A 14,292-nucleotide genomic window follows, 5' to 3' on the forward strand; every position below is an offset into this window, starting at 1 on the left:
GTTAATCTCCTTGCTCATCCAGCCCTAGAACTTAGAGTAGTGGGGGAATCTTCCCCTGTTTCAACACCATAAGAAAAGAGATCACAGGGCCTCCTCGGTGGCGCAGCGGTTGACCGCTGGGTTGCGAAGCTGCCCGCCACCTCTGTGGCACCAGTTTGATCCCCGGCTGCTCCCCGGCCACCAGAGGAGGGTCCCACATGGCGCGCAGACCTCTCCTGCCGCCCGCTGCTCCCCTCAGCAGTGTGCTTCAGTCCTTCTGCCTCCTCTGCTCCCCGCTCTGGCTCTGGTGAATTCTCTCACCCTCCCGCGCTTCTGACTGTACCCAGTGCATGTGTAAACAAACAAACAAACAAAGAAAGAAAGAAAGAAAGAAACATGCCTCTATAAAAAAAAAAAAAAGAAAGAAAAGAGATCACAGACATCTAAACTATGCTGACAAGGCAACCAGGAGGAGATTTCCCATCAATTATATATTCTGCTGTTTTAACTGCATTCTGCTCTCCTACCTTGTACTCCTGGACAATCTCCTCAATGAGGAAGGTCTGGTGACCACGATGCTCCTGAGACCGCTCACAAAGCCAGCAAATGACTTTCCCATCCTGCTTACAGAAGAGCAGGAGTTTCTCTCCATGGCGCACACAGAGCTCTTTCTCCTGCTCCCCCTCTGGGCTCATCTTGACTCCTCTGAGCTGCTCTACTATGTTGGCCAGATGCCGATTAGGCCGCAGGTGCCCAGGCTCGTAACTGATTCTGCACACAGGGCAGCTGCTCTTCTCCTCCCGGGTTGCCGCAGACTCCTTATTGTTTGCTGTGATGCAGGCTCGGCAGAAGCTGTGGCCACAGTCTAGGCTTAGGGGCTCTTTCAAGAGGTCCAGGCAGATGGGGCAGGTCACCTCCTCCTGGATGTTCACTAAGATGTTTGATGCCATAGCCATTGCTCCTACTGCTCGCTATCCTGGCTTGAGTCTCTTGTTCACAGATCCCTGTATATTTGAGAAGGCTGTATTGGAACAAATGAGAAAGCCAGGATACAATTCTAATTGTATAGAAAACAAGGATAGATAAGATAAAATATTTAAGAAAAAAAAAAGGGGAGGGCCTCCCTTGTGATGCAAGGGGTTAAGCACAGCACTATGAAGCTATCTGCAGCAGAGTTTCATCTCTGGGCCAGGGACCTACCCACATAGTGCAGGACCTCTCCTGTCTCACCCACTACTACCCCTCAGCAGCGTATGTTAGTAGATCTTCCTGTTCAGCTCCCCACTCTGTTTTTGGTGAATCCTCTTACCCCTCACCTCTGGCCTGTACCCCAAAATTCTTGTATGCATATATAAATAAATCTTTAAAAAAGAAGGAAACAAGGAAGTACTGTTCCTGGACTCCAAGCTACTTGGTCCTCATCTCCATGAGAAAAGAATTCATCTTGAAGACCAGAGTTAGGCAGAAAAGGAAGACATGTATTATCTAGTTGAATAGGTCATCTGTGGAGTCCGGGAGCCAGCCATTCTTGGCTGAATATCTGGTTTTATGGAATGTGCAAATGGCATTACCCTGTGCCCACAAAGACTTCGCTTTATGGTGTGGTGCCTTTATTAAAGTTAAAAATGGCTGCCACTCCTTGTTCAATAGGCAAAGTGGGGAGGCTTGACTGGATAAGGCGGGGTGGCCAGAGGAAATGGGTTAAGCTGAGGATCTAGATGCAGAGTCAGGACACACCCAAGACTAGTCACCCATCCAATCAATGGTGCCTGGAGCAGAAACAGCCTCAGGCTGCTCACATCTGGCCCCTGCTCCTCTCACTTGTGTATTTCAATAAATTCTTCTTTTCTGTTCTCTAGTCTGTCTCTGGTGAAGTCTTTCATCCCCCCAGAGTCTGGCCTACTCCCTAACTCGTCTCTGCAACATGTGGATCAGCTTATAGAAGTCCTGCTTCTTGCACATTTTAGAAAGCCATCTCGAGGCTGGGCCAGTAACCTTAACTGCGTACATGCCCAACCTAATTCCTCCTTCACTTGGCCATGGGTAAAATAGTTTGCAGAGGGCCTCCCCTGGTACCTCAGTGGAGTTGTGAGACTGCCCGCAGCCTCTAGAGCGCTGGTTCGTTCCCAGCCGCTGAGAAGGTCCCATTAAAAAAAAAAAAAAAAAAAGTATGCATAATAATGTCATTACAGGGCCCTGGAATCTGGTCCTTCTATGTTACCTTCCTGTTGCTCAAAACCTTAACAGCTGGGATGCACTTTCCCTTGTCATAGGAGGGTGTTAATGTGAGACCAGGTAAAGCATGTATGGGTGCTTAAAGGCCCTGAAACCCAAGCTAGAAAACCCAAGGCCAGCCAATACCCTACTTCCCACTAGCCCAGTCTGATGATGAGCCTCATAAAGCAGGATCCTTGATGCTCTCAACCAGGAAGTGTGGCTCAGCGTGGCTGCTGCCTGCCCTCTTCTAGTGTGACCTCAATAAATGTTCCTCACTTGAAACTGAAAGGTCCATGCAGGAGGCCTGAATGCAAAAACCCACCAGGAGGCCCACCTGGGAACAGGCATGGGGAAGCCTACCTAGAGCATTCAAACAATGAGTCAACTCCGCCACAAATCTTTTTGTTAGGGGGAAATGATGTCCTGAGTTAATCCCATACAGGCTTTGTGGACCCCACCCCCACTCCAGACTAAAGCCATCAAGACAAATCCCATCACCACCAAGGGAGGGTGGCTGGGACCTGAGGGTGGAGTTGGGTAGCCAGGTTGGATATAAAAGCCAAACACGCGGGCCTGGGGCTCTCTCTGGCTCGCAATTGCTGGCCTCCTGGCTTCAGGGCTCCTGGCTGGCGGCCAGCTCTCAGAGCGCCATTTGGGATTCCTGATCAGCGGATTGGGTAGGACTCATTTAAAACTTTGTCTCCCACTGTTCTCCCAGAGCTGTACATTTCCTCATATCCCCTTCCCTTGTAAATAAACCTTTTATTAACCTTTCACCTGTGCCTGCAGTAGAACATTGATAAGTCCTTTTAAGCCCCGGGTGAGGACCCACAGTCAGGCACCCCGTTTTGTATCGGGGTTGCTCTACAACATTTTCTCAAACTCCCCCCCAGCCCTACAAACTTTTTCCCGCTGTAGGAATCCAGTTTCCAACTGACCTTTCACGGAACCCCACCTTGGGTCCGTGAGATCCGCCCGGGGTCCAATTAATTTTCCCTTCCTTTGAGAAATTTAGCCTGGCTTTCCTTTTCTTCACTGCGCCGAAGCTTTCAACCTGCAATTGGAGAAATCCAGGATTCAAATGGCAAACATGCCCAAAACAAATTGTGTAGACAAAATTCACAGCAGCAAATCCTTTCAGACTCAGACAAATTTTTTTTAATTTTTCTGATCCAGACTTTGCAAAAATTCAAGTAGGCTCTAACAGCAATTAGCTTTTACTGCTTAAGAGTACTCTTTCCTTAACACCCAGGCATACATTTGCTCATTTAAACACCACTGCTGCACCCTTGGCTTGCAAAACCCCTCAGGCAGAGGAAGTAGTGGAAGACAAATCAACATCACTTAAGAGTCATTATTGCCTTTAGAAATGCTAATGAGACAGCAGAGATCACCAAAATAAAAAAAAAGTCTGAAGTCCTAGCAACAAGAACCTCTGAGTTTTACACAAGCCCACCAAGTGGCCTCAGACACCATCTGTGACCTGGCCACATGGGCCAACCTACTACCTAATCTTTTGAGTAAATCTTTTGCACAGGATAATTTCCACAAAATCAAATTTCTCAGCAAGTCACTACAAATAAATTACACACAGACACACACAAAATCTTCACAAAGGCCAAGCCAGTTTTTCAACAGCAAATGTACATATGAAACAAACACACTAGAGAAACCAAAAATCATATTTGCGCTTCTGGTAGCCAGTGCCATAGGAAAGCCCAATTTCCCCATGGGGCTGACTGTTAGCGGGGTGGAGTCCACAAAGCCTGTATGGGATTAGCTTTAGGACATCTTTTTAGCTTTAGGCCATCCTTTTCCCCCTAACATAACCACGGACGGCTCTGTTCTAAATCACATTGGGTGCCAAGTCTGGTACAGGGCAGGGAGAGGCACCCCAGGCCCCACAAACCTGCTGGCTCTTAAACAGGATCTGCCATCCGCTGCATCGCATCAACACAAAACATAGGAGACTTTAATGGGAAGGAACTTTAATACAATTAGGAAACAATACAGAAAAGACAAAGAATCTAGTTTCTAAATCAAGCACCCAAAGTTACCCGTCCCCTCATGGGTAAAAGTTCACCCAAGCAGGATTGGCCCAGAACAAGGCCCCAAAGCCTGCCACAAGTCTAAAGCATCTTCCAGTGGGGACCCACAGAAAAGCATCAGAAACAGCCAGACAAGTCTGGAAGGAAAAGAGCAAAATCAAAATCAAGACAAAAACTGCCATTGTCACTTCCCCACGGGTCTCTCACCCACATCTGTGTCACCCAGTCCACGACCAAAAGGCAAGCGCAGTTTCTTCACGTGTTACTCACCTCCATGTGCTTCCTCCAGGTCTCCTTCTGGCTCCATCCTGCTTCTCAGACTCCTCTGCAGCTTCTCCTCTCTCTGCACAGCTCCACCCTCCCTTGGGTGGGGCAGCAAACATGGAACCTCCCCTTTTCCTGGGAACCATCCTGGTACAGTTTCACCAGAGCTCCCATTTTAGCAGCACTAGAGGGTTTCCCAGGTGAGATTCTCCATGGCACAGAGACATTGGTTATATTTAAAGGGCAGGTTTATTAGGGAAAAAGGTCAGAAGAATAAAGGACACTTGTATAGACACAAGCGGGCAGGAAGAGCTGCCCTGAAAGGGACAGGTTTGCTAAGAGAGGCCTGCATGGTCGCAGGCGGGTGGCCTTGTGGAGAGTTGCCTCTGCTGAGGGACATCAGTGAAGTGAAGTCCAGGCATCGTGCAGGTCACGGGCAGCTCTCTCTCTGCAGGGGAGAGCTGGTGAAAAGAAGCTTCTGTATAATCACAGGTGGGCAGAGGCCAGGAGCCTGTATAGAGACTGCACTGATACTCCTGTTCTGTTTGGGAGGGGCTCACTCCTTGGGAGGCTTTCCTATAGTTGCTGATTTGGGATACCTGCAGAATCTGAAAAGGGCAGGAGATGGCACAATGGGCTCAATCTCCATATCTTTACCCTTGGGCCAGTGCTGTGGACACTCCCTACAGCAGCCTGAAACCAGCTTGGGTCTTACACTTTGTAATCTAGGCGTTGGCGCCTAAGGCTCTTGGTTTCTAAAGCTGTGTCAATGGCTATGCTAATGCCCTCTTCCCCCAACCTGCATGAGCAGGTTTCTGGTCTTGTGGCACCTCCTTTTTAGTTTATTTTTTTTTTAATCCCTGTCCTCCATTATATGCAAGTGTCCTTCATTCTTCTCTCTGTTTTATAATAAACCTGCCCTTTTGAATACAACTGACATCTCTGTCCTGTGGAGAAACTCACCTGTGCCATGAAAGGGGAGCTCTGGTGAAGCTCTTCCTAGTGTCAACCCAAGGACCCCGTTCTCGAACCCAAGATCTACAAAACTGACCTCACACGTGTCCTTATAACAAACCTGCCCTTTTGGATATAACTAAATGTCTTTTGTCTCATGGGGAGACTGCCCGAAAGCTGCTGAAAGGGGAGATCCGCTGAAACTTTTCTCAGATGTTACCGAAAAACTGCTCTCTAAACCCCACATCTCTTTCATTAAAATGACATCAGACATAAGTGAGACGAATGAACAAGGTTAGTGATCTCTAAGGAACTACAGTGATTAACCCGCGCATGAAGCAGTGACTAGAAATGAGGTGCAGAACTTGCCAACCGTCACGCATCAAGGTTCCCCAGCGCAGACGGGCCACGTGGAGGAAAATGTATAGAATCATGAAGAAATATGACACTCGTACACTGTAACATTAACCCCCTAGGATTCAAACCCCTCTGCCTGCGTTCCTGTATTTGGTGGAAAAGGCGCTTTCTACTTCTTAAAACTCAAGGATTCTCTCTGTCCGCAAAAGATACAATTCAAAATTATAGATAGGAAGGAGTTGTGGGTACATTCGGCCTGGAGAAATGCCAGTCCCTCTGAAGTAAACAAAGCCTTCCTCCTTCAAACCCGCCTTCTTTTCAGGCCACTGCTCCCCACATTGCACTTCAGTTAACACAATCAGCCAGGCAGCCTGCAAGCTGGGCCTTTGCCCCCTTTCAGAGGCACCTTGGCCTTCCCATGAAAAGTCATTGTAGGGTAAGGTAAAAGGTATCAGGCTTTTCTGCCCTCCCGCCATCAGGATAGATGAGGGAACCCTGTGATCCTGAATGCATGCCTGATGGCGGGCACCTGAAGTGGGTCCACCTGCGCTAAGACTGTGCTTTTTAAGGGCAGCGTCACGGGGACGCCAGTAGAAGCCGAAGGGGAAGCTGAGAGAAGGCCGGAGAGCCCACAGAGTTAAGACCTGCTGGGGGCTGGGAGGCCTGCCAGCCTCCCGGCCCCCGCACCCCAGCTTGCCATATGCCTGGTGAACCCCAATAAAAGACCTGCAAAAAACCACTGAGGACTCTAACTCCTCCTTTACCCGGTCTGCTGGATCAGAAAACCTGCACTGTGCCCTGTTCCTGACCCTTTACAGTCAAGTTACCGAGCAGCCCCGATATAAAACGGGTTGCCTGGCTCTGGGTCCTCACCAGCGCGCTTAAAAGGGACTTATGAATACTCCACTACAGGCACACACAAAAGGTTAATAAAAGGTTTATTTACAAGGGAAAATGAATTAAGGAAAATGTACAACTCAGGGAGAAAATAGGGAAATAAAGTCTTTAATGAGTCTTACCCGATCCGCCGACCAGGAAACCCAAAGGCACTCTCAGAGCTGGCCAAACGATGCGGTGAGCTGGCGGAGAGCCAAAATGGGGGATTCCTCTCCAAAGCCCGAATGTCCGGTTTTACCAAACCTGGCTGCTTAACCCCACCCTCAGGTCCCAGCAACCTGGCTGCTTAACCCCTGCCCTTCCCTTTGGTGGTGATGGGATTTGGAGTTCCCAGTGTCTTGATGGCTTTGGTCTGGAGTGGGGGTGGAGTCCACAAAGCCTGTATGGAATTAGCTTTGTTATAGGACAGGGAGAGGGGCAGCCCAAGCCGCGCAAACCTGCCTATTCTAAATGGGTTCTGCCATCCGCCGCATCAACACAAAACATAGGAGACTTTAATGGGAAAGAACTTTAATAAAACTAGGAAACAATACAGGTAAGGCAAAGAGTCTAGTTTCTAAATGAAGCACCCAAAGTTACCCGTCCCCTCATGGGTAAAACTCCATCCAAATGGGATTGGCCCAGAACAAGGCCCCAAAGCCTGCCACAAGTCTAAAGCATCTTCCAGTGGGGACCCACAGAAAAGGGTCACAAACAACTGGACAAGCCCGGAAGGAAAAGAGCAAAATCAACATCAAGATAAAAGCTGCCATTGTCACCTCCCCACGGGTCTCACCCACATCTGTGTCACCCAGTCCACGACCAAAAGACAAGCGCAGTTTCTTCACGTGTCTCTAGGCTCCATGCGCCTCCTCCAGGTCTCCTTGTTAGGGGTAAAAGGATGTCCCAAAGCAAATTCCATATAGGCTTTGTGGACTCCACCCCCACCCAGGTCAAAGCCAAAGACACTGGGAACTCCAAATCCCATCACCACCAAAGGGAGGGTGGCTGGGACCTGAAGGTGGGGTTAAGCAGCCAGGTGAATACAAAAAGGCCAGGCAGCTGCGAGCTGGCGGAGAGCCAAAAATGGGGGCATCCCCAAAGCCCACGTGTCCGGCCTTTTTGAATTCACCTGGCTGCTTAACCCCACCCTCAGGTCCCAGCCACCTTCCCTTTGGTGGTGATGGGATTTGGAGTTCCCAGTGTCTTTGGCTTTGACCTGGGGTGGGGGTGGAGTCCACAAAGCCTATATGGAATTTGCTTTGGGACATCCTTTTCCCCCTAACAGCTTCAGGACATCCTTTTCCCCCTAACAGTCAGACTAACCCAAACAGTTTTTCTTCTGAAGTCTTCCAAACTCTTTGTTCTGGAAACTCTCAACAGACCTTCAGAGACCAAGGAAATGTTGTGACTCCTTGGGGAAGAGTGAAGACAGGCCAGACACAGATATGGTCAGGATGCAGTGGGCCTGACTGTCACAGAGAAGAGTGGAGTGAAAAGAAAATGAAACTCTAACAGGGTGGTCCCCAGGAAAAGGGGAAGCACCAACTAGATTCCCTGCCCCACCCAGGGAGGGTGGACTGAGCAGGGAGGAGAAGTAGCTGGGGAGGTGGATTATAAATGATTTTCAGGCTTTTCTGCCCTCCCACCATTAGGATTGCCCCGCCTGATGGGGCACCTGCAGTTGTTACATTGTTGCAAGCTGTGTTATTTACCTCCGCGGTCCATGGGAGGAGTATTGAGACAGTCACCTAGAGAAGCAGAGGGGGGAGAGAGAGCAGACAGAAGGGGAGAAAGAAAGCTAGGAGAGAGAGAGAGAGAGAAAGAGAGAGAGAGAAGCCCAGAGTGAGGACTTACCAGGGTCTTGGACGCCTCCTGGCCCCCTGACACGCCTGCCTGCGTGTACCTGTTTGCCACACTACATGTAAAGCTTAAGAAAAGCCTGAGACATCCACAGAGGGCTCCTGGACTCCTCCTTTACCGAGTCAACTGGGCTCATAGGAAACCTGCTCAGTGGTGCATCCTGCCCCTGCAGCAGGAGACTGTCATAGAAGGAAGCAGGATGTAGAGGGAGAAGGAGGCCTGGAGGAGGTACATGGAGCCAGGAGACATGCAAAGAAGCTGCACTTGCTTCTTCATACCGGACTGGCTGAAAAGGATGTGGGTGAGAGACCTGAGGGAAGGTGACAATGGCAGCTTTTATCTCAATTATGAATTTTCTCTTTTCCTCCCAGACTTGTCTGGTCAGTTTCTGACTCATCTATGGGTCCCCGCCTGAAGGTGTTGTGGACTTGTGGCAGGCTTTTGGGCCTTGCTTTGGCCAATCCTGTTTGGCTGGACCTTTTCCCATGAGGGGGTGCTTGATTTGCAAACTATATTCTTTGCCTTTTCTATATTGCACACTAATTATATTAAAGTTCTTTTCCATTAAAGGTCTTAATGTTTTGTCTTGGTGTGGCGTATGGCAGAACCTATTTAGAGCAGGTAGGTTTAGGGATTTTGGGGTGCACTCTCCAAGCCCTGCAACAAAATTACAGGGATGGGAAGGAAAGAAACAATGAACCAATGAAAGGCCTCCACAGGGCTCCTCTGTGTTGGGTCATGGAGGCCTATAGCTGCATCCTCATTCTGTCAATGTTCTAATCCTGGAGCTGTTCTTCAAGGTCATCAGTTCTTGGGAGCAGGAGGCTTCCCCAGGCACTGTTATTTCAAAGGTACACACACCTTCTCTTATTTACAAATCAGAGATACTGAGGAAAAACTAGTGAGGACACACATAGAGAGGACCCACACTATGGACCCACATATCTGAGGTCCCCTGGAGCATGAGGGGTCCAGAGGGGCATGTTCTCTCCTGTCCTGTGTCAACCAACCTAGGTGAGTCTGCCAATTAGTGTCCTGTTAGTCATGTGAGAAGGAATGGCAAATAAAATTTAGAATTAGGGCCTCCCCTGGTGGCGCAGCAGTTGAGCACTGGGTTGCAAGGCTGCCCGCAGCCTCTGCAGCACCAGTTCGATCCTCGGCCACCTTCGAGGGTCCCACAAAAAAAAAAAAAAAAAGAAAAGAAAAGAAATTTAGAATTACCCCAGGTGGTCAGTCAAGTGAAACTTGTTCCTAAAAGCTGAAACCCACCCCAAAAATAGCCCTATATTCTTTTTATCTATAGCTTAGCTATCAATTTAGAACTATAGGTGACAAAATGGAGGCCAAACAGCCAATTAAGAGTAGCAGACCCACAACACAGGAAGTACATGGGCTCCCCTAATCTAATTGCTCTTCCTAGGGGACTTAGCATCTTGTTATACTACTTTTTCTGACATATCTATACATTAACACCATCAAGTAAATAATTTTGAAAGTTAAAAGTTGTAAAGATGTCCTTATGGAAATTCTTCCTACTTACTCCTGATCTCTCAGCTGAGCTCTCTTTCTGGATGAGCAATATTGATAGAGGATAAGAGTAAAAAAATTGGGAAGGAGGCATTATAAGACCAGAAACTGGAGGTGGGGGTAGAAATGATTAACATAGTCATTAAACTATAGAAATGTATCCAGATGTGGGATATGGAGATTGAGGACCATTGGAAAGAATCACTAGTCCTTTCAAACAAAATATAGGAAAAAACCCTTAGGTGCTAACCCTAGAAATAAATAATTTAACAACAGTTAACAATGCCACAAAAAAATGAACCCCTCTGAAAGAGAAGACCATACATGCATATATATACATATAGATATATGTAAGTTATGCACATTGTAAGCTCCGCACTGGCAAGGGACAGCAGCCCTCCTGCGTGCCTGTGACCCATGGTCATGCCGGTGCTTCTCTGCACTGACCTCCCATTGCAAAGCAGCAGAGGCCGCTCCTCCTAAGGCTGCCGTCTGTAACTATGCAGGCGTCTCCTAACAAACCTGTCCCTTGCCAGGGCAGCCTTTCTGGCCACTTGACTCTATGCAAGTGTCCTTTATTCCTCTCTCCCTTTTAAATAAACCTGCCCTATTGGATATAACCCACTTCTCAGCCTTGTGGAAAAATTTGCCAGGGAATCTCACCGCATGCCACTGAAAGGGAGCTCTGGTGAAGCTTTTTCCCAGATTCAATCCAAGGACCCCGTTCTCCGAACCCAACATCTCCAAAACCAACTTCACAAGTGTCCTTATAACAAACCTGCCCTCTTGAATATAACTAAATGTCTTTGTCTCATGCGGAAACTGCCTGAAAGCTGCTGAAAGGGGAGCTCCGGTGAAACTTTTCTCCAACGAAACCCAAGTGAATCGGAGGGCAAGTTAGGGATAATCAAGCAGCCTCAAGGGCAGTGCAGGGACTTCAGGAGAGTCAAGGAAGGCTCCAGAGATGAGGGCAACAAAGTCCAAAGGAGATGAATCAAACACCCCAGGACTAAGGTCAACAGGACATTCCAAATAGAGGACAATGAAGAAGAAAGATGAGGGCTGGGACGCGGAGACTTAGTTCTGGGCACAGAGACATTTAGGCAGTGAGTGAGAGCACCGGGAACTAACCAGTCACAGAGAGACTGGTGGAGACTTGAAACAACTAGGGTCAAAAGGTGTATATTCCCGGAGGCACCCCTCCACTTCGGCTTCCTTCCCCACCTTGGCCTGGCTGCACCCGCCTGGGACTCCCACTTTATTCTGTCCCTTTTCTTCTCAACAAGCTTTTTCCTTCTCTAAACAAAGCTGCCTCTTCTCCTTGCTTGCCTGAGCGACTGTGCAGTTCCTGCTGCGGCTTCACCAACCTGTGACTGGGACTCAGCGCTGCCCCTGCAGCCTGGGATCCGTTCCTGGCTGAGAAACTGTTGTAGAGCAACCCCGATACAAAACGGGGTGCCTGACTGTGGGTCCTCACCCGCGCGCTTAAAGAGACTTATCAATGCTCTACTGCAGGCACACGTGAAAGGTTAATAAAAGGTTTATTTACAAGGGAAGGGGAAATGAGGAAATGTACAGCTCTGGGAGAAAAGTGGGAGACAAAGTTTTAAATGAGTCCTACCCGATCCGCCAATCAGGAATCCCAAAATGGCGCTCTCAGAGCTGGCTGCAAGCCAGGAGCGGTGAAGCCAGGAGGCGAGCGATCGCGAGCCAGAGAGAGAGCGAGCCCCAGGCCCACGTGTTTGGTTTTTTATATCCAACCTGGCTGCCCAACTCCACCCTCAGGTCCCAGCCACCCTCCCTTGGTGGTGATGGGATTTGTCTTTCCCAGTGTCCTGATGGCTTTAGTCTGGAGTGGGGTGGGGTCCACAAAGCCTGTATGGGATTAACTCAGGACATCATTTCCCCCTAACAAGACTAGGCCTGAAAACCTGCAATTCCGGTATGGATTGGAGGAAGGGACTTTCTACTTCTGAAAACTGGATTCTGTCTGTCCTCATTAAGGTGCTATTCAAAATTATACAATGGAAAGGAGATGTGGGCTGGTTCATTCTGAAGAAATGCCAGTACCTGCCCAAAGCCGAGGTATCCTTTCCTTTCTTCACTCGGGCCTTTGAAGACTCCTCCTCTTTTAGACTGCTTTTCTGTCAGCAAGAAGTCTTCAAACTGCCCTCCCTTCCCCATCAAAATACTTCGGCTTCCTATGTGATTGATACCGGAATTATCAGGCCTGTCTCCCAGCCAGGAATGGATCCCAGACTGCAGGAGCAGCGCTGAGCCCCAGCCACTAGACCCCCACGGGTTTGTGTCTCATGAAGCAGCAGCAGGAAATTCCCAGACTCTCAGGCAGGCAAGCGAGAAGAGGCAGGTTTGTTTAGAGAAAGAAAAAGTTTATTGAGGAGAAAAGGAACAGAAATAAAGTGGAGTCCCAGGCCATGAAACCAGGCCTGGGAGGGGCAAGGAAGCCAAAGTGGAGTCGTGTCTCAGGGAATATGTACCTTCTTTCCCTCATTATTCTAAAGCTCCACCAGTCTCTCTGGTTGGTTAGTTCTCGGCAGCTTCACTTAATTAGCTACTGGGGTGGGGGGGGGATCTTCACATTCCTTATCTAACAGCTTTCTCTTTCCCCATTTGTTACTTCTTTATCTTTATGGCCCAGTCCTCCACATGAGCATCCCTGCATTGAAGTTAAACAGCTGCCCGTCTAAGTTGTCCATAAATTAAACCACTCTTCATTTCCCCAATCTCTACATCCCTTTATCACCTGAAGGAAACTAAGGCCAGTGTTAACAATGTTGTCCTTGGTCCTGGGATGTTTGTTTTCCAGGTGAAATTAGTTACATTCCTCTTGCTGCCCTTATCTCTGAAGCCTTCCTCAATTCTCCGAGGTCCCCTCCAGCAGTGTACCTAAAACTGTCTAATTACCCTAACTTGCCCTGTGTCTCATGATGGAGGACAGGAATAGAAAAAAACTGAAAAGTATGTGCACCACAAGACCAGAGCCTGACTCACACAAGGTGGGGTTTGGGGGGTAAGAAGAAAATAACACAACCATTAAGCAGCTGTCGAGGTCGTGACCCTTAGGCACCAGGTCCTTATCACAAGGCATGAGACCCAAGCAAGATCAGATGCTATAGGGAGTGGAGCACAGACCTGAGGGTAAAAATGTGGAGATTGGGCCCATCCAGGAATCTCTGGTCCCTTTCTCTTGTTGCCCAGTTATCCAACATCAGCAACAAGCAGCCACTCCACAAAGGAGTGAGCCCTCCCAAAGTAAAAAGGACTATATCAGTGCAGTCTCTGCACAGTCTCCGGGCAGCACTCCCATTGAACTGTGACTATGCAGATGCTTCTTTTCACCAACTCTCTCCCTCCACAGGGAAGCAGCCTCCTGCCTGCCTGTGACCTGCACCATGCTGGGGCTTCTCTTCAATGACCTCTCTCAACAGAGGCCACTCTCCTCAAGGCTGCCCACCTGTGACCATGCAGGCCTCTCTCAGCAAACCTGTCCCTTTCGGGGCAGCTTATCCTGCCCGCTTGTGTCTATGCAAGTGTTTCTTACTCTTCCGTCCCTTTCCCTAATAAACTTGCCCTTTAAATATGACTAATGTCTCTGTCTTGTGGAAGGACTTGCCTGGGAAACTCACCACGTGTCGCTGAAACGGGAGCTCTGGTGACACCTTTCCCAGAGTGAACCCAAGGACCCCGCACTCCAAACCCACGGACTCCAAAAAAGACATCACTGTGGACAAGTCAGACTCACCCAACTTCTTCAGTTTTTTCATCTGAAGCTTCACACCCTTTGTCCTCCACAAACTACTCAGTACACCTTCAGACACCAATGAAGTAGTAATTCCTTAAAGCAGAGGGAAGGCAAGTCAGGGGCACGGTCAACAGGGTTTACTTACCAGGCCAGGACCTGTAGCGCAGTGAAAGGAAATGCAGAGAAATGGAGTAAAAATGGAAGTAAAATTCTGGGAGGTAGAGAAGAGGAACTATGATGGACTAATAGGAAAATGACCAAGCTTTCTGAGCCCAGTTTTTATGGGCTAAAGGCTATATTCTTAATCTGTTACAGAGCAGGGAGGGGTCACCCCAGACCCCGCAAACCTGCCTGCCCTAAATGGGTTCTGCCATCCGCCGCATCAACACAAAACATATAAGACTTTAATGGGAAGGAACTTTAATACAATTAGGAAACAATACA

General features: G+C 48.6%; 2 protein-coding genes across 5 annotated transcripts in view; both read right to left on the bottom strand.

The window, feature by feature from the left end:
* Positions 1-935, bottom strand: part of LOC119255566 (tripartite motif-containing protein 5-like) — a 34,344-nt gene extending 33,409 nt beyond the window's left edge. For all 3 annotated transcript variants that reach the window (XM_054699480.1, XM_037522817.2, XM_054699479.1), the window contains exon 1: positions 507-935. In XM_054699480.1, coding sequence (XP_054555455.1) covers positions 507-935 — 429 coding nt within the window. The remainder of the gene's footprint in view (positions 1-506) is intronic.
* An 11-nt stretch (positions 936-946) lies between these two features.
* The window catches only part of LOC129144615 (tripartite motif-containing protein 5-like), a 39,498-nt gene continuing 26,152 nt past the window's right edge, over positions 947-14,292 (bottom strand). Inside the window, exon 5 of one of the 2 annotated variants that reach the window (XM_054699484.1) lies at positions 947-983. In XM_054699484.1, the coding sequence (XP_054555459.1) occupies positions 974-983 (10 nt within the window). In that variant the 3' untranslated portion in view covers positions 947-973. The remainder of the gene's footprint in view (positions 984-14,292) is intronic. The other variant, XM_054699485.1, reaches the window with a different exon arrangement.

The sequence above is a fragment of the Talpa occidentalis genome, unplaced genomic scaffold (assembly GCF_014898055.3).
Source record: "Talpa occidentalis isolate TD23 unplaced genomic scaffold, MPIMG_talOcc4v2.1 talOcc4.3, whole genome shotgun sequence".
NCBI classification, from domain to species: Eukaryota; Metazoa; Chordata; class Mammalia; order Eulipotyphla; family Talpidae; genus Talpa; species Talpa occidentalis.